Source organism: Tupaia chinensis, unplaced genomic scaffold, assembly GCF_000334495.1.
Source record: "Tupaia chinensis unplaced genomic scaffold, TupChi_1.0 Scaffold145685_1, whole genome shotgun sequence".
NCBI lineage: Eukaryota > Metazoa > Chordata > Mammalia > Scandentia > Tupaiidae > Tupaia > Tupaia belangeri.
This window is the reverse complement of record NW_006205542.1, coordinates 2056073-2075146: the sequence shown is the minus strand read 5'-3', so window position 1 is coordinate 2075146 and position 19074 is coordinate 2056073. Positions and strand designations below refer to the sequence as shown.

At 34.7% G+C, this 19074-nt stretch overlaps 1 protein-coding gene across 50 annotated transcripts in view; it reads right to left on the bottom strand.

Moving 5' to 3' along the window:
• The window catches only part of RIMS1 (regulating synaptic membrane exocytosis 1), a 254173-nt gene that overhangs the window by 172843 nt on the left and 62256 nt on the right, over positions 1-19074 (bottom strand). For 49 of the 50 annotated variants that reach the window (XM_027768198.1, XM_027768199.1, XM_006168296.3 and 46 more), the window contains exons 5-11: positions 15361-15484; positions 11796-11842; positions 7568-7680; positions 4159-4289; positions 3002-3173; positions 2721-2874; positions 541-612 (exon numbers count right to left, since the gene is read on the bottom strand). In XM_027768198.1, the coding sequence (XP_027623999.1) occupies positions 541-612; positions 2721-2874; positions 3002-3173; positions 4159-4289; positions 7568-7680; positions 11796-11842; positions 15361-15484 (813 nt within the window). The remainder of the gene's footprint in view (positions 1-540; positions 613-2720; positions 2875-3001; positions 3174-4158; positions 4290-7567; positions 7681-11795; positions 11843-15360; positions 15485-19074) is intronic. The other variant, XM_006168298.3, reaches the window with a different exon arrangement.

The following is a 19074-nucleotide window of genomic DNA, read 5'->3' as shown; positions in this document are numbered from 1 at the left end:
CATTTTCTTATTTTGAAATACGTACACACATTATAGGTATAATCAGTAGTGAACACATCACAAAAGCATTAAAAGTTAAAGCCATGCCGCATGCAATTTTAAACCCTGCCATGCACTTCTCTCAGTATATTCCATGGAAGGCTACATTCTTTTAAGAAATGGAGAAAGAGAAATGATAGAAATACAATATAAAAACAGGATAATGAAATTTATATTTATTAAAATTAACCACATCCTTTCAAAATGAAATTGTGTTTTCACTTATGCACAGAGCACTGTGAAACGATTTGTTTCACCTAGCTAGCAAAGCTTCTAAGGAAGAATCTGACCAAATCAAATAAATGGGGATGCTAATTAACAGATCCTAGGTCATTGTAAGTTTTCTTAACAATTTGAAACGCAAGTCACCATGGAATAATATAATACTGATTTCTCTAAGCTATAAATCTCCAGTTCAATATCCCCAAGAAGGCTAGGAGTTGACAGTGAAGACAAGCAAAGAAGCACAGTGAAGCAGAGCCATGCTCTTCACCCACGCACCTGGAGGAACTACTCCAATACCATCATCAACCTCATAATCTGAGATGTCACTATCACTGATTCGCTGAGATCCTGCACAATAGTAAAGCAAACAGATACCTCTGTGTCTGGTTGGCTTATGAAATGTAAAGGACAAGGTCAAATTTTATTTAAAATTTTATTACTTGATACGTTTGAACAAAAATAATACAGAGTAAATGCTGTGTTTAGTCTTGAAGAAATGTTTGTTTTCTAGAGGTGACATTTTCTAAGTATTTCCTATTATGACATTACACTGAAGACACATAGGAACAAAAGGACTGTATAGAATAAGATTTTGATTTTTCAGATTACTCTGCATAAAATAGTATACTAAATGTCTATAGCTAAGTATACTCACTCTTTCTTATACAATTAAGTGCCCTCTGTAATCTCTGAAAAGATCGGGCTGAGTGTAAAAGGTTCAAAAAGATCTTTCTGGACTGAAGTTCTATTGAGTTTATATTATTGAAAGGGCATCAGGGCCCTTTATAAAGTATGTTTAGCTCCCAAAATTAGTCATTATACTACATTAAATATTAAGTGTGAGAGGCCAACTGGTGACGTGGGTGTTAAGGGTGCTGAACTCCCACATGGCCAACCAGGGAGTGAGTCCTGGACCTTTCGGCTTGCTTTCTCACTTTCTCTCACTCTTTCTCTCTCTCTGCCCCTCTTTGGTCAAATTTTAAAAAATAAATAAAGTTAAAGAAAATATTTTTAAAAAATTAGGTTTGAGAAAAAAGTTGATCAGGGAATTGCCAACATGAAATACTCAATTACATAGGAAAAATCATTTGGTTACAGATTATCAAAATGAAGCTTCTAGATTTTAGTTGTTTAAGATCTAGACATAAAAAAGTACTGGAAGGATAAAGAAAATATTTTCCCTAATCACCATAAATAACAATAAACATGTTTTCCAAAAATTTTTAAAGTTTTTTTCCAAAAGGCAGTGTGCACTTGTCGAAGAGAAACAGGGACAGAGAGAAAAAAATCACCCTCCAGGGGGGATGGCCATACCACAGTCCTTTCTCCATTCTCCTCTGGGATTTTAGGCACACACGCACATACACCTGGGATGATTTTAAAGCTGCTGGATTCGGGTCTCAAATAGCACTCGGCCATGTGGGAGTCCACTCTGATAACCTGCTGGCCTAGCCAATGTGTTAAAAATTTTTATAAGTGGGACTAGCAACTAGTGTAGCGGTTATGCTGCTGGAATCCCATGTAGTCGACAGCGGTTCAAGTCCTGGACCTGGTGGCTTAAACACGCTGGGCACATGTGCGTGCGTGCCCAAGAACCTGAGAGGAGAAAGAAAGAGAAGGGATTGCAGGGTGGCCATCCCCCATGGGGGGTGATTTCTCACTTTCTGTCTCTTTGTCTCTCCTCTGTCTTTATGGTGAGCACCCAAGCCCTACAGCAAAAAACTCTCAAAAAAACACAATTTCTTATAAGTAATAGTGTTAAAAATACTTGGTGCTGACAGGTGATGTGGTGGTAAAGGGTGCTAGACTCCCACATCGCCAACTAAGGTTTGAGTCCCGGACCTGGTGACTTGCTTTCTCACTTTCCCTATCTCCTTCTGTCTGTCTCTGATCAAACTAGAAAATAATAATAATAATAAAGTTAAATAAGAAATAATTATAAAAAAAAGGGAAAATACTCATGAGGGGCCCAGTAGGTGATATGATGATTAGGGTGCTGACTCCCACATGGCTGACCACAGTTCAAGTCCCAGACCTGGTTGCTTGCTCACTTTCCCTCTCTCTGGTGAGTGCATATGCCCCATAGCAAATTAAAATAATAATAATAATAACAACAAATCAAATTAAATTAAATAATTCTTAAAAATATACTTATGACTTATAAAGTTATTAAGACCTTATATATACAAATCATCAGTCAACCAATCAACAACTCAGTCAGTCCTGTGACAGAATTATAATTCAGAGTTTTCCAGCTTTAAGCTCTGGAATTACTCTACTATGTTATCTATATTATCTTCATTGTGAGAATGTAGAAAATGGTTTTGCTGAGTCTCTTTATATAGGTGAACAATTTTCTAATATTTTAGTCTCTAATAAAGTACTTGGAAAAATATTTTTGATGTTAATCTCTGCAATATGATTACTTCCTGGTAACCCAAAAGACCTTCACCTACTTTGTAGCTTTTTGCTAGAGCTGTCCCCGTGAATGTGTCGCCTTGGCATAAAAGGTGATGGCTGAGGCAGAGGTAGTGAAGATTCATCATGAGTCTGAAGTTTATACCAATGCGGTTCATCATCTAAAAGTGCTGTCTCCAGTTCTATGAGGATCTGAAAGAACAGTTCTCAAATCAAATCAAGCACCTTTTGGTAAATGCATAATGTAAAAGCAGTCACAATAAATACATATCAAGACATTCATTAAGCATTTGACTTGAATCTTTACAATATACGTCACCTCTCCAAGAAACTCGCTCTCTTCTTCTTGCACTCTTGGTTGATCCCACACAGTTATTTCTAACATCCGTTCTCTAAAATCTCTACGATGTACATGTGAATAGACAAAAGTTTGATTCCATTTTGGTTCTAGTACTTTCTTTACTGTTTTGGTCCTCCTTTTACTTTTATCACTGAAAAATAAGTATGTTTTGTAAATAGGAAGTAAAAAACAATTACATGCTGCCATCTACTGTAATAACATAGTACATGTAGTTCTGCTGTTTGTATTTGTGCTACTTTAACTTATATCTTAATTATAAAAATCTAAAAAGACTGCACATTTTAATACTGTTACAATTCAATTACAGTGCAAAGGCAGTAGTTATGATGACAGGCACACACATACAAAGACATACTCTAAATGATATACCACAATTGATATGTTAATTAATACTTTTCCTTTTATCTTTTTTTAAGGTTTTAGACATAGGGTGCGTGCACTCACCAGACAGAGAAAGAGAGAGTGAGAGGGAAAGTGAGAAACCATCCCCCACAGAGAATGACCACATTGCAATCCCTTCATTCTCCTCCTAGGATTTTGGGCAAGCACACACATTTACCCAGTGTGATTTTCAAGTCACCAAGTCTGGAACTTGAACCACAATCAGCCATGTGGGAATCTAGTACTCTAACTACTATGCCTCCCCACTAGTCCTGCTAATGAATATTTTAAAAATTGGCAGGTTATTTTCACATAAAGACAAAGCTGGAGGGCTTTTTTTTAAGGGATAACATATGGTGGGCAAGCACACACATTTACCCAGTGTGATTTTCAAGTCACCAAGTCTGGAACTTGAACCACAATCAGCCATGTGGGAATCTAGTACTCTAACTACTATGCCTCCCCACTAGTCCTGCTAATGAATATTTTAAAAATTGGCAGGTTATTTTCACATAAAGACAAAGCTGGAGGGCTTTTTTTTAAGGGATAACATATGGCATAATTTACATAAAGACAAAGCTGGAGGGCTTTTTTTTAAAGGGATAACAGAGAACATAATTTATCCCCTCAGAATGAAGTATATATTACATTTAAAAAATAAATCTCAGAAGAGGAAATTCTCTGTTTTTTAATAGTATAGATATAAGTGTATTTTTTCTAAAATCATTCACTACCTTCTATCTGGAAGAAAATACATTTTTACATAGGGATTCCGGGGACGCCCGTCTACTCTTGGGGGCAGATCCGTTGCTTGTAGAACATTTACAATCAGCTGGTGTCCCACTTTATCATACCATAGCTTTACCTGAAAGCAATGCAGAAAGTAACTATTATTATTATAACTTTAATTAAAATAATACTAAAATTGTATTTTTAAAAAAAAAAATATATATATATATATATTTCTGGAGGTTTTTGCTATAGGGCACATGCACTCGCCAGAAAGACAGAGAGAGACAGAAAGTGAGAAATCACTCCCCAGAGGGGTTGGCCACACCGCAATCCCTTCTCCTCCATTCTCCTCTCGGGATCTTGGGCACACATGCACATGTGCCCAGCATGAGTTTAAGCCACTGGCTCCAGGACTCAAACTGCGATCGACTACATGGGAGTTCAGAGACATAGCCATTACGCTAACTTCTGGTCCCTGAAAAAATATTTTTAAGTACATTTATTTATTTATTTCAAGAGAGGGAGAAAAAGAAAGAGAGCCAAGAACCCCTGACAGGATCTTGCACTCCTCCTGGCAGCCTTCCAGTTAGCCAGGATCAAAAGCATAGCATCTGACTTCGCCCTGAAAACCAAACCCAGGGCCTTCCCACAGGCTCCAGTATCATGCGGTTGTGCTCTAACACCTGTGCCTGAAGAAAGCATGACTTGCAATATAAGGGAATTACAGCTATTACTTCTGAAAAGAATACCAGTTTGAAAATATAACTACTTAAAATGACTTTTCTCTTTGAATGTTTTAAACATAACTAAAACTGGCATGCTTTAGTGTTAACTTACTCTACTCCATCAATGCTATGAAAATAAAACTAATAGTAATATTAAACAAACACTAAGGGAAAAGGGTGATATAAAAATCATTACTCTTATTTTGAAATACTAAATACAAGTATTTTTATTGTTTTAGAGAGATTTTTGCTATAGGGCATGTGCATTCTCCAGAGACAGAAAGAGAAAGAGAAAAAAAAAGAAATCACCCCCACCCTGGGGGGATCGGTGACGTTGCAATCCCTTCTCATCAATTCTCCTCTCAGGATTTTGGGCACACACACACACACACACATGATCCCAGGATGAGTTTTAAGCTGCTGGGTGAGGGACTCGAACCATGGTCAACTACATGGGAGTCCAACAATGTAACCATTACACCATCTGCCTTTTCCTAAATACAAGTATCTTGACTACAGTGTGGCTCAAAGAATTTTCTAATACCATAGGTAACTGAAATAAAACAAGATTTTCAATATTAAGAATAAGATATACAAGGGATTTGATAAGGAAATACATATTTACAGTTTTTATACCAGGCATTGCTAAGTGATAAGGCATTTTTCTCAGTTAATTTTTATAATCAACCTTACTATCATTAAGAAAAGAGAGAATCTCTCTGTCTCTGTCTGGCGAGCGCATGCACCCTATAGCAAAAACCTCTCCAAAAAAAAAAAGAAAGAAAAGAGAGAAAGAACAAGGGTGAGCTCAATACATAAATGAGACTTTCAAACTATGTGGAGGCCAAAGTATATTTCTACTAAGATTTCATTATAGCTAAAGAAAAATAGCAATATAACACAGTAAAATTCTACTTTCCAACTCCTAAGAAATCAAACTTCAGTAGTCACTACCATATTTATGCCGGGGGTGGTAATAATGCATTAAAATAACTATGTTAACTTTTAAAGTTTTCTTTTAATTTAGAAGGTATTTTTTTTTAATTTTGTTATTAAAAAGTATAAGCATACATTGTTAATGGGTATATGTTAAACCATATCTAAGAGTCCTAATAAAATAAACTAGTTTAACATGGGATTGGATTCACGTGGAACAGGACAGATTAAGAATTCAAAAGTTGGGATCAACAGAGAAGGTATTGGTTACGTAACTGGACTTCCACATAGTCCACCACAGTTCAAATCCCAGACCCAGTGGCTTAAAACTCACACTGGGAACATGTGCATGCATGCCCAAAATCCCAAGAGGAGAATAGAGAAGGACTTGCGGTGTGACCGCCCCCTTGAGGGGTGATTTCTTGCTTTCTGGCTCTTTGTCTGTCTTTGTCTCTCCAGTGAATGCACATGTCCTATAGCAAAAATCTCTCTTTTAAAAAAATAAAAAAAGGAATTCAAACCTGGTTAGCATTGGGGACAAGAGGATGGCATAATGGTTCAAGCGCCGGACTTGGCAATTTGAAACTCATACTGGGCATATGTGCATACATGTCCAGGATCCAAAGAGGAGAATGAAGGAAAAGAGATTGTAGTGTGGCCATTCTCCCCTGGGAGGTGATTTCTTGATTTTTGTCTCTCTGTGTCTGTGTCTCCAGAGAGCACATGCACCCTACAGCAAAAATCTCTCATAAAAATAAATAAATAAAAGAATTCGATCCTTGATTAGTATGACTCCATCTCTCTATTTCCCAATTAATACCAGAAATGTGTTTTTCATAAAACCAAAATGGATTTCAGCCTCTTTTTAAAAAGCCAATGGAAAATACGAGAGATTCAAACACACACTGAAAATAAAAGATGTCAGAGCAGATAACTTAAACACATGGACCATCTAAAGATATTCGATATATCAAAAGTAGAAGCTAAAAACCAAGAAACCTTTTGAGAATATTGTAACCTAACAGCTATTTTTGTTGTCTCATTTTAATCAAGAGAAGAGGGGCAGTAAAGACTTGAAAGACACATATCATCAAAGGAGCAAAACAGTAACTATTGTAGAGTAAGTAGAAGCAAGGTTTTCTTCTTAGTTATTAAGACACTTGTCCCACTTCCTCCATAATATACACAGAGGTGGCTCTTCTTAACAGTTAGTCATGGTTTCTTTCCTCCTGTTCTCCTCAGATCATATAATAAGGCATTAGTGATGAGAGCAGCATCCTATCTGTGGCAATGAAGGATTTTAACAAATGTTTTAGGACATTAAAAAGAAAACTTTAAATTTAAGTTACTCAGGCTCCAGGCTCATAAGGTTGTTAAGTAAATGGACTTTCTAAGATTATTATGTGTGAACAATTATTCACCCTAGAAATTTTTATATAGCATACCAAAAATATTGGATATTTTATTCACTCATATTACCATTTTTTCAATGAATGTTCAGAGCATCCAGCACATTGCAGCCATTCAATAAATAGTTCTGAATAAATCCATTAGTAAGGAATAAATGAAGAGATGCATGAAAATTGGTGAAGTCAATCATGGTATCAAATGACTACATTTTTCCACATTTCTAAAGGGCACTATATAGTATTAGTTCATCGAAGGCTTGAGAAAAGCTAGAAAGTTTTAAAGACGTTTTTGGTCAGTAAGCAAACACTAATTTTCTCCAACATGTACACAAAATACATACAGAGAGTTGCCCTGGTAAGACTTGCGGGGCATCTTTCAGAGCTCCAGGACTTGTTGGAGAAATAACAGAAATGGAAGGCCTTTCCATCTTCTGAGATTCAAAGGAACTGGAACCTAAAATGAGAAAAAAAATTAAAGCAATATTTACAAATGTAGAAAAATATTTTAATAAAATGTTAAATGTATCTGTAATTTTATGAACCCATAATTTAAAAAAAAAATTTTTTTTAGTCTTTTTTTTTTGGAGAGGCTTTTGCTATAGGGCGCATGCGCTCGCCAAAAAGACAGAGAGAGACAGCGAGACAGAAAGCGAGAAATCACCCCCTGGGGAGAAGGCCACGCTACAATCCCTTTTCCTCCATTCTCCTCTCGGGATCTTGGGCACGCACGCACATGCGCCTAGCATGAATTTAACGGGTCTGGGACTCAAACAACAGTCGGCTACATGGCAGTTGAGTGACGCAGTGCTACATTAAGTGCTGGCCCCAACCCATGATTATTAACACGAATAACAGAACCTCACAAAGAAGCACAGCAATTAAATGCAACTGAAATAAATTTTAAAAAACAGAACTTACTTTCATTTTTAAAAAACTGTATTTATTTCATAAGGGAGAGAGAGACAGAGAGAAAGAGAAAAAAACAAGAGGCAAAGACAGACAGAAAGAGAAAAGAGGGGACTCATGACAGGGTTTTTATACTACTTTCCAACCCTATCCTCAGCCAGCCCAGATCACAGACCTGCATGCATCCAGCACATGCCGGGAGGCCTTGAGATGTGAACCTAAGACCTTCCTACGTGGCATATCTCGGAGTATTGTGTAATCACTGAACCATGGTAACTGGACAGAACCTACTGTAAATGGTTGTAGAAAGTTATTATCTTGTCTTCTTTTTCTAACTGCCTTTTCAAAGACATTTAAAATGATACTACAAGATGTTCTATTTGTTTCAATCTAAAATATTTTTTTTGGAGAGTTTATTGTTGTGCCAGAAAGACAGAGAGAGACAGAGACAGAAAGCGAGAAATCACTCCCCAGGAGGGATGGCCACACAACAATCCCTTCTCCTCCATTCTCCTCTTGGGATCTTGGGCATGCACGCACATGCGCCCAGTGTGAGTTTAAGCCACTGGGTCCAGGACTTGAATCGCCATCGACCACAGGGTAGTCCAGGAACATAGCCATTACACCAACTGCTGGTTCCTCAATCTACAATATTTCTAAAGAATAATTTATTTAATTGTATTTATTATTGTTATTATTTTAAAATTTTCTATAGGGCACATGCACTTGTCAGAGAGAGAGAGAGAGAGAGAGAGAGAGGAAAAATGAGAAAACAAACCACCAGGGTCCGGGATTTGAACCACAGTTGGCTATGTGGGAAATCTAGCTCCTTAACCACTATGTCACCTGCTGGCCCCCTCAATTTGAAAATATTAACTTTCTATATTTCTGGAGAGCACTGTACTGCATTGGCTCTTGCATAACTTCACATATAGGTAAAGGTTTCATATTTTAGTTGTAATAAAAATAGATCCTGTTATATTAAATTTATTAGCTAATGGGTCTTCTATTACAAATTGTCTTAACTAGAAATTATAATAAATGCAAATGTATATATGTATATATGTGTATATATGTATATATACATTTACATTTATAAGCCACATCTAAGTCTAGATTTCATCATTGTTTTAAATAAGATTTACCTTGGGGCCAGCAGGTAGCATTGTGGTTGAAGCACTAGACCCTCAAGGGCCAACTGCAGTTCAAACCCTAGATCTGGTATCTTGTTTTCTCACTGACTCTCTTTCTCCCTCTCTTTCTGTCTCTGTCTCTCTCTCTCGGATAAGTGCATGTATCCTATACCAAATTTAAAAAGAATAATAATAATAATAAATAAAATAAAATAAATATTTTTTTTAAAAAAAGCAGATGTACCTCTTAGTTCTCAGTTTACAAATGAATCTGTCCAATTTCTGAGAATGCTGTTTCTAGTAAAAGTAAGTTTCTTTACAGAAGAGGCAGGATCTCCTCTCACTCAGTGAGTCTCTTCAGCATTAAAATGTATCCTGACACATACAGCACTACACGATGTCTAAAGGGAAGTATAACCTTGAACTCACAGCCATTCAAAATTTAGCAAATGCTTCATTGAAAAGTACTATTTACCAGCATTTCCTGAATATATGTCATCCATACATTTTTTTCTATACTCATAAATTAAGTCTAAATTAAGCCACATGCCCCATTTTGTGTCCTCCAAAGATGACTTTTCATTGTAAGAAATAGCACTACAAAATGCTTTTTAGTGTTTCTTTTCTCAAACATCTTTAGTATCATTTTTTTTCTCCCCAGCTGGAGAGCACATGCACATGAGAGAGAGAGAGCATCTCTTGACAAGGCATGGTCACCCTGTGGTCATTTACCTTTCACTCTCTATGCCAACAGGAACTGGACATGCATTCTTATGTGCCAGGGGTGATATTTAAGCTGCCAGAACCTCAATATGAATTGCAACAGGCTACGTGGGGTCCAGCTTCCTATGCACAGAACTTAACTATTAATGTTCTGAGTCCAACCCATCCATTTTCATATATCTTTATGCTACTGTTTTCCCTTAGGTCTCAGAGTAGGAACATTGTTACTTCCACAACCAGTGTCTTTCTAATAGCAATCTGATTTTTAAAATAATATCAATACTACAAATTATGCAGCTAGTCCCATTTCCCTCTTCATGCTGGTCACCAGAAGTCCCAAAGCCAAATCTAAACCCATCTCTGGCAAGAATGCAGAACCTGATGAGTTATATTTTATATGTGAACATAGTCTCTAGTTTTGTCTTATCATATTCATGTATTTTCTTCTCCCTTCTGGGCATTATCACTTTAAATCACCTTGCATTTTATATTCCTGTAAGTTATATTCTGTAATAATACCTGGGGAGTCAAGTCCAAGTATCAATTTGATACTGATCCATTGTGAAGTAAATGTTTGGGTCACATCACATTATTGTTGAAACCTTCATTACTTGTGTATATTTTATTACACTGATCATCATCTCTCATTTAAGCAACTAATTCTTATGTAGATAATTCTTGCAACTGTCTAGCCTCACAGTCCTTTGACCCCCTTATGTTCACCGAATGTTAGCACTATTCAACCCACTAATCCACTGATTTCCAGGACCATATTCTACACTCTGTTATGTGGTATTACAATTACGGTTATTTGCTTTTCGTTTTATTATTTTTTTAATTTGCTATAGGGCAAGTGCATTCACTGGAGACACACACACATAAACACACACACACACACACACACACACACACACACACATACAAAGAGAGACACACACACAGTAAGAAATTATTAGAGATGGCCACGCCACAATCCCTTCTCCCCCATTCTTCACTAGGGATTTTGGGCCTGCAACACATGTGCCCAGGTCAAGCCACTGTTGGGTTCTGGACTCAAATCACGTAGCCAGCCATGTGGGACCTACTGTCTTAAACAGCATGCCTCTTGGCTGGCTCAATCCTAGCTATTTGCTAATGTGCCTATTTCTTTCACTATACTGCTCGTGAAACTGATCTGATTACAAAACTCAGTAATCCAGTATGGCAATAAATCTTTATGTAAAACTAATATAACTATTAATAGCATATTAGCTGAGCTCAGTGGAATCCTGGACTGTTACAATACAGAAGGGTAATGCCAGTAAAAATTTGTGTATTGTCACACACACACGCACACATGCAAGTAGAAAAAAATCTTAAAGTGGAATTTCTTTAGGGTCCCAATGAATGCCATGATCAACAACTTCAGGTGCCAGCGAGATAACCTCAGAAACATCCTTAGGAAAGTAATAGCAATTCACTTATATCAAATAACTAAAGAAAATGGTAGGGCCAGTAGATGGCATAGTGGTTAAGGCACTGGACTCCCACATGGTTGATCACTGATCGAGTCATGGACCCAGTGGCTTGACACATGCCAGGTGTATGTGCATGCGTGACCAAAATCCCCAGAAATGTAGGAAAAGGGATTGTACTGTGGCCAACCCCCCTCATGGGGTGATTTCTCATTTTCTCTCTCTGTGTCTCCCTGGTAAACACATGCACCCTAAAGCAAAAAAAAAAAAATCTCTTTACAAAATGGTAAATACCTACTCTTTAATTTAGTATAAGATATTTTAAAATAACACAAAAATGTTATTATACTCACTGGACTCCAGTGGAGGATGGGAGCTTTCAGGAATCCGGGGAATATCACTAAAAGAAATAGTATATGGTGAAAATCTCATTAGCTAAACTGCCCTGCCTGAGGCAATCATAGCTCATTCTATTTCAGTGATGTGAAAAATCCTTTTGGGTCTTTACAGGTGTGGAAATGGACAGGAGTAACCATTAAGGGAACTACTGATGTGCATGAATGTCAAACACCACACGCACACACACACAAAGAAAAAAATTGCAGAAAAACAAGTTTCTATATTTTTAATAGCAAAACACTTTAACATGACAACAATCAGACTAATATTGTGGCTAAAATCACCACAATATTTTTACTACCAAAACAGTAGGTTTTGGAAATAAAAAAATGTTAAAGGTAATAGTTTACTTCAGTCTAGAAAATCAAAATGACACAGAGTTTACGAATCAGTAATATGCTTTACAAACACATCTGAAAGAGTTCACTGAATGAAAGGTATGGAAATATCTCTTGATAAGAAAATGGTATGGTGAATATCATGGGCAAAGTTTATCAAACAAAAAGATGAATTGCTTTGTAAATCAAAATGGTTCAAGCTCGCAACAGAAAGAAGCCAAAATATTCTATATATGTGGATATGTACTATATATCCACATATATACCCTTTATAGAGATTCTTATCTCTATACTGACTTTATTAGCTAAGTATATGGCTATTTACTATATGGTTAGAAAGTGACTTGTGAGAACAACCATTCCTGCCACACTCAAATTACCCTGAAGAAACAGTTCATATATCCTCAGCTTAATCCATTATCCACTGTGACCTGCAGAACCCTGGACCACCTTGGTTTGAGTATTACACTGCATAGGGCTACTTTCCTTCTGGTTTTCCAAAGGTATTTTAATATCAGTATCAGGAGATTAACAATATGAAAGTATTAACATGACATATTAAAGTAGACTGGAGTTAGCTAGAACCACGAGAATTATCAGCATATTATTTAATAATTTCTGACCACTTACCTTGTAGCCTAATTTCACTTTGCTTTCCTTTTCACTTTTGGGGAAAAAGAAATAAAAACAGCTCCTCTGATTGGTTTTTTTTAACTTCTCATTTTTAAATTTTTGTGCAGAAAAATTCTCATAACCACCTACAATTTATATTTCTTATAAATGACCATACATCCTGTGCTGTGTATTTCTTAAAATAGATGTTATGATCTATTTTATTTATATAATCATTTATATACATAATTTATATGCATTCATCGTTAGAGACTAATTTACCACACCTAAGACACAAGGAGTCACCTTCTGCAAAATTCATCTAAGCAAATAAAAATAAACTGGAAAATATCCAGGAACAATAATATTTAATTTCTTAAAAAATTAGCCTCAGAGTCAATTATAAAAATTACATCATGGAACTCTAAAGCCATGTACAGGTTTTGGGTTTTATATGTCTATTAAAGAAGGATGATAAGTTGTTAAAATTTTTTTTCAAAGTTATTTTGAATCAAAATTTATTTAATATTAATTGCTTCAGAAATATTTTCAGGCACACATTTCAGCTTGATTTGCAAGCTTTCTTAATTAGTTTTACTCACAAATTAGGTGCTAACATAGTCTTAAGAAGATAAAAGTCAAGGGTATCATGTTTGATTGGTTCACAAAAATGAACAGTATCTCAAGGTGGCAGACTACATCCTGACTGTGCAGATCCATGAGCATGTACTTTATACTCGGAATGGTTCTTATAATCACCACGCCACTGAATTATGACTAAATAATTGCTTTAGAGTATTTCTAAACAGAAATATATTGAACATAATTATGCAAACATGACTAGAATTATTCTTATAGGATTCTAATCATGTATTAACTGGAATGTTGATGGCAGTTTTGATTTTTATTGACCTACAGTCTCTGTGTTCTATATGCCTTTGAACTTCATAATCCATAGTTTAGAGTTTGTACAGAGGATTACCTATGAAGTAATTTTAATATAAAAGTAAAAAATAATGTTATTCCAGTCTACTTTAATTGTCTGTTAGTCTCTTCAGTCACCATGAAGCAGTATTTTGCTGCTGCTTTTAAACACTTATGTATCTGAAAGTATTTAGCAATGTACATAACGTTTTATTTTAATTTTTTTTGACTTTTGATTAATTTTCCAACTTACTTACCTCTTTTCCAGCCTCATCTTTACCTCAGCACTAACACATATGTCATGTAAAACTAGCATAAATTACAGTGTTGTTACTTTTAAAACTTTTAAATTCTAAATTGAAATGTATAATATGCTTGCAAATGTCAAGGTTTACTCTTAATAATCGCTTTTTAAAATTGATTGTAAACTTGTTTTTGAGTTTTATATTATTAATATTATACTTTGGGCTATGATCATAGATTTTCATTCCTTTGAGAATTAAGAAAATTATATTTTCTTGTATTTGCAGTGACACATATTCAGTTCAACAAACATTTAATTTAATAAATTTTTTGGAGAGGTTTTTGCTATATGGTGCGTGTGCTCGCTGGAAAGACAGAGAGATAGAAAGTGAGAAATCACCCCCCCATGGGGGATGACCACACCACAATAACTTCTCCTCCTTCTCTTCTTGGGATCTTGGGCACGCACGCACATGCCTGGCGTCAGTTTAAGCCACCGGGTTCGGGACTTGAACCGCGCTGACTACATGGGAGTCCAGCGACAGAGCCATTACACTAACTGCTGGTCCCTAATTTAGTAATTTTTAAAAAAAAGTCTTGAATTACTGGATCTATACTATCTTGGATAATATGAAAGAAAAAAAAAGAACTATTTCCAAGAATATATTCAAAGATTAAGCTGGCTATAATGACAGAGTTTAAATGTCTTCTAAAATGTACAGACTGGCAAAACTAATGTTTATTCTGGACTTTGTGGATTTGCCAGAAAAAGTTAACAGTGTGGGGAACTCCATACACAGATATAAAAATTATCTCATAACTATAGATAATTAAATTATACTGAAAATTGAAAATGTGGAAATTCTATACCAATTGTTATAACCAATTTAAAATTTAAAATATTTAATATTTCTTACTCGATTTTAAACAAAAATTGAAAATATCCATATGTAAAGATAGAGAAAAGATAGTCTACCCTTTGTAGAATAACAAAAAAATTATGTTGGTATATTAAATAACTAATATTTGAAATATCACAGGAAAATGAGTTTGAAAGTGGCTCCCCTAAAGGAGATACTACTTATTTAATTAGAACTACTAAAATAATTTGTTATGTCACTAAAAGGAAATATTTTTACTTCTGCTTCCACTTATGAAAAATACATATCAGAATTTTCTGATATTACAGTTGTCAAACTGCAGATCTTCTAAAATGAAGGGAAGAATATTCAGTATTACCATTTTAAAAATTAGAAATTTTAAAAATCTAAAATGTATGCCCATAATTGATGAAAAAACTATCCATGTCACAATGTACTGTATGAATGTATAAACTTCTTTTTAAAATCCTGCTAATACATGTAATTTACTAAACTTAAGAAGTAAGTTTTTTCAGCCTTACCCAATAGGCCTTGAAACAATAATTTCAACTTGAGGTTCTGATTTTGATTCTAAAATAATGTTGTAAACTTCTTCATTTGTAGCTCCCGGCAGGGGTTTACCATTCCATTCTAGAACTTCATCCCCTTGAATTTAAAAAAAAGGGTATTTTTTTACCTTATATATTCTGTTTATTTTCTTATCTTTTCTCTTTTTTAACAAAGAAATGCAAAACATATACAAATAACTTAACTGTCTAAGCTCTGCTCTCAAAAGCAAACTGACTACTATAAAATGTCAGCTAAATGGTTTTTCTAGACACTTTCGTCTTTTCTTTGTTTCTATTCTTTCCCAGAATATTACTGGTCACTGGAAAGAGTACAATTCAAAGCTACCTTTATCTTTTAGAAATACCAGAAATAATATAAAAATAATCTCATGCTATGGGATGAAATTAGCACAGCTTATTCGGAAACATTAAAAAATAATAATTAGCAGCATGCCCTCCATAAAAATGTAGGCGGCTCTATAGGCAAAAGATTGTCTCTAAACTGTACATAAATTCTGTTCTATTTTTGGTACAAACAGCAATTCACACTGGTTAGCATGGATTTTCCAATTATAAATCATGCTTCATTGTCTTCACCTGATGCACAACAGAATAAAAATGCATGAAAGGATTTGAATTAACACCCATAGGGTAACGCAGGTAGCTATGGCAAAGTTACAAAGCAAGCAGATGTAAAACTGTTGCATGACAGTTAACCCACTTCCAGATGTTCAAAACACTTATACTCTATACATAATATATAGTTAACATTAAAGTACAATAGAAAATATTTCCAATAGTAAAAAAGAGTTGAACTTAATTTAAAAGGTATTCTAAAATTAATCAGAACAGTAGAATTATGTTTCATTAAGAAAACACAGACTAACAACTTAGAGTTGGTATTTTAACCAGATTAGTCATGGTAGACTTTTTGGCAAAAAATAAATAAATAAGTAAGTAAATAAATAAATAATTACAGGAAATTTAGGTTCCAAATGGCTCTTTGTCCAGGACTCTTCAATTCACAATGGTGAACTCAGCTAAAACATCCTTCCTTCAGTGACACACTGAGGTATCAAGTTTAAGTATCCTACCCTCAATGACTTGTTGAGGGTATCAAAGTTTTGACGTTCATGCTTATTACGTTGCTCTTAGAACCTAAAACATTTTAGTAGCTAAGTGAATGTGCACTGAACTAATGGATCAGTATCATCATTATACATTTTAAAGTTAGGTAAAAGCATGAAATCTTTAGTTCTCAGCCAGTTCTTTTTTTTATAGAAATAGGAAAAAATGTGCTTTACTAGGACTGTTTTTAAGTCACCCCCCCCAGGTGTTTGTCTACTAAAAAGTAGAAAGTAAATATGTGAAACACACAGGATGCTGCTTTAGTTTGGTGAAATAGCAATGGGCACTATTAATACTTAAATGACTTCTAATAGTCTGTTAAACAGTTACCTAGAAAAGTTTTTCAAATAGACAATAAATATGCTTCACTGTTAAAAAAAAGGAAGGAAGTAATTATAAATTTCCAATATATTACAAGTGTTTTCAAATGCTTTTGACCCAAAATGTAAGTGTATATTATTACCCAGTGCACATACATAGAATGAATATTTATATATGTATGTGTGTGGGGGTATATATATATATCCTGGAAATATATTTTATGAAACAATACTTACCCTGATATTTTATATTCTATTATGTTCTATTTCATTTTTTAAAATGATAGATGCAAATATTAGACTGTTTTTCAAAGAAATGAGTTGGAACCAGTATTTTGCAAAAGCACTGCATTATAAAATTTTCCTCTTTATATACAACAATCTGAACGCATATCTTTTAATACCAATTAACTTAGTAGATAGTTTATCTATAAATGAATAATAACTAAACCAGAAATTAGTCTCCTTAACGTGTTTATTGATAATGGATACTCTCTTCAGACAGGAATGTAAACAATAAAGGTACGAAGGTGACAATCACACTTTATTATCTTTAAATCTGGTGGTGCAGAATTAATATAGAAACCAGTAACTTTAGGAAAATATGTTTTAAGCCATGATAGTAGTTCATTTGAGGAACAGAATGAGTCAACTGTTGCAAGGGAGGTAGGAATTAGTTGCTGCTCCTGGTGAGTATCAGTAACCACTTCAGAATTAAGGCACTTGTGAGTTTTGAAGGATGAAAAGGATTTCAGCAGGCCAAGCAGAACAACAACCAGGTAGACAAGAGGCACTGACCAGTCTTCTAGGTGGGGGACAGCTTGCCAAAGATCTATAAGTAGACTGACATAGCTTGAAGGCTTTAAAAGTTAATAGAGGATAAAATTACAGAACATTGACTTGAACAGATGATGACAAGGAGACACCAACACATCCAAATAAGAAGGGTGTCAGTGTCAATTCTGTGTTTTGTATGTATCAAGTAGCAATAGAGTGCACAGACTTGAAGGGGGGAAGGCTGCAGACAGCTATGGAAGGATTGCAAGGTTGTAAATGTTGAATAAAGGTCACCCTGATGAAAAATAACACTGTAGTTTTATAGGGTAATGATATTTATATGCAAACAGAAGAAAACCATTTTATAAATGATAATGTATACCAAATAGAATACAGAATTGAGTCTACAAAAACACTTTGCTTTCTTCAAAAACATCAGTTGCTTAAAGTTCTAAGTACATTTGTCTGTTTTATAGTTATTTAAGTTGAACTTTCAACATTTTAGATTTGTTTTTCTAGCTCTTAGGTCATGAGGGTGCTAAATAAAATTAATCACTAAGGGATATTTTATATAAAAAAACCCCTTCATTGAATTGTTAACCAATCGTCAATTAAAATACAAGGACAGAATCACAAGCTGTTATGTTTATAATCTCATCTGCAAATTCATGTTTTTAAAGTTTTATTAGCCATTGCGGGATTCTCATTTTTTAGTCAAACAAAGATTTGGTTTATTGACAAAGTCACCATAATTGAACTATTTTTCTTTTTAAATCATCACTGGTTCTTGGTGAGAAACAATAGTCTACTTCTACACATCAAAGTTGCATGTTAGATGGAGAAAAATCCCTGGTTAGAGTTTTCTCTCTATATGACACCTGCATATCAAGTCCATTAAAGAAAAGAAAAGTAAACAAAACAACAACAACAACAAACACCTAAAACGATTCTGGGCTGATATCCTAGTAATAAATTATAGTTGGACCTCTGTATCTATGGGGTTGTTTTCATGAGTGCTCAGCAGAGCAAAAGTACTTTTTAAAACAATTATGTCTGTACTGAATTATATTATTTCCTAAACAATACATATAAAAAGATTTACATAACATGCATGTTCTACAAGGCGTATAAAAAATCTAGAGCTGATTTAAAATATACAGGAGAATGTGCCTAGGTTATGTGAAAATGCTATGTTGTTTTGATAAGAGACTTGATCATCCACAGGTTTGGTATCTTCCCAGGGGTCCTAGAACCAATCTGTAAATATCAAGGGATAATTCTACATGAAAAATTATTTAAGAATCCTAGAATTTCTAAAGTGGTCAAAAATTATGATCTTAGGGTTTAAAAGTTGGAAATAAAGCCTGGGCATGTTCCGTGTTTTGGATTTTATTTCTCTATTCTACAGTTTAGCCAACTTTGTTTTCGTTATAATTGTGTGACAAATGCTCAGACACTGTAG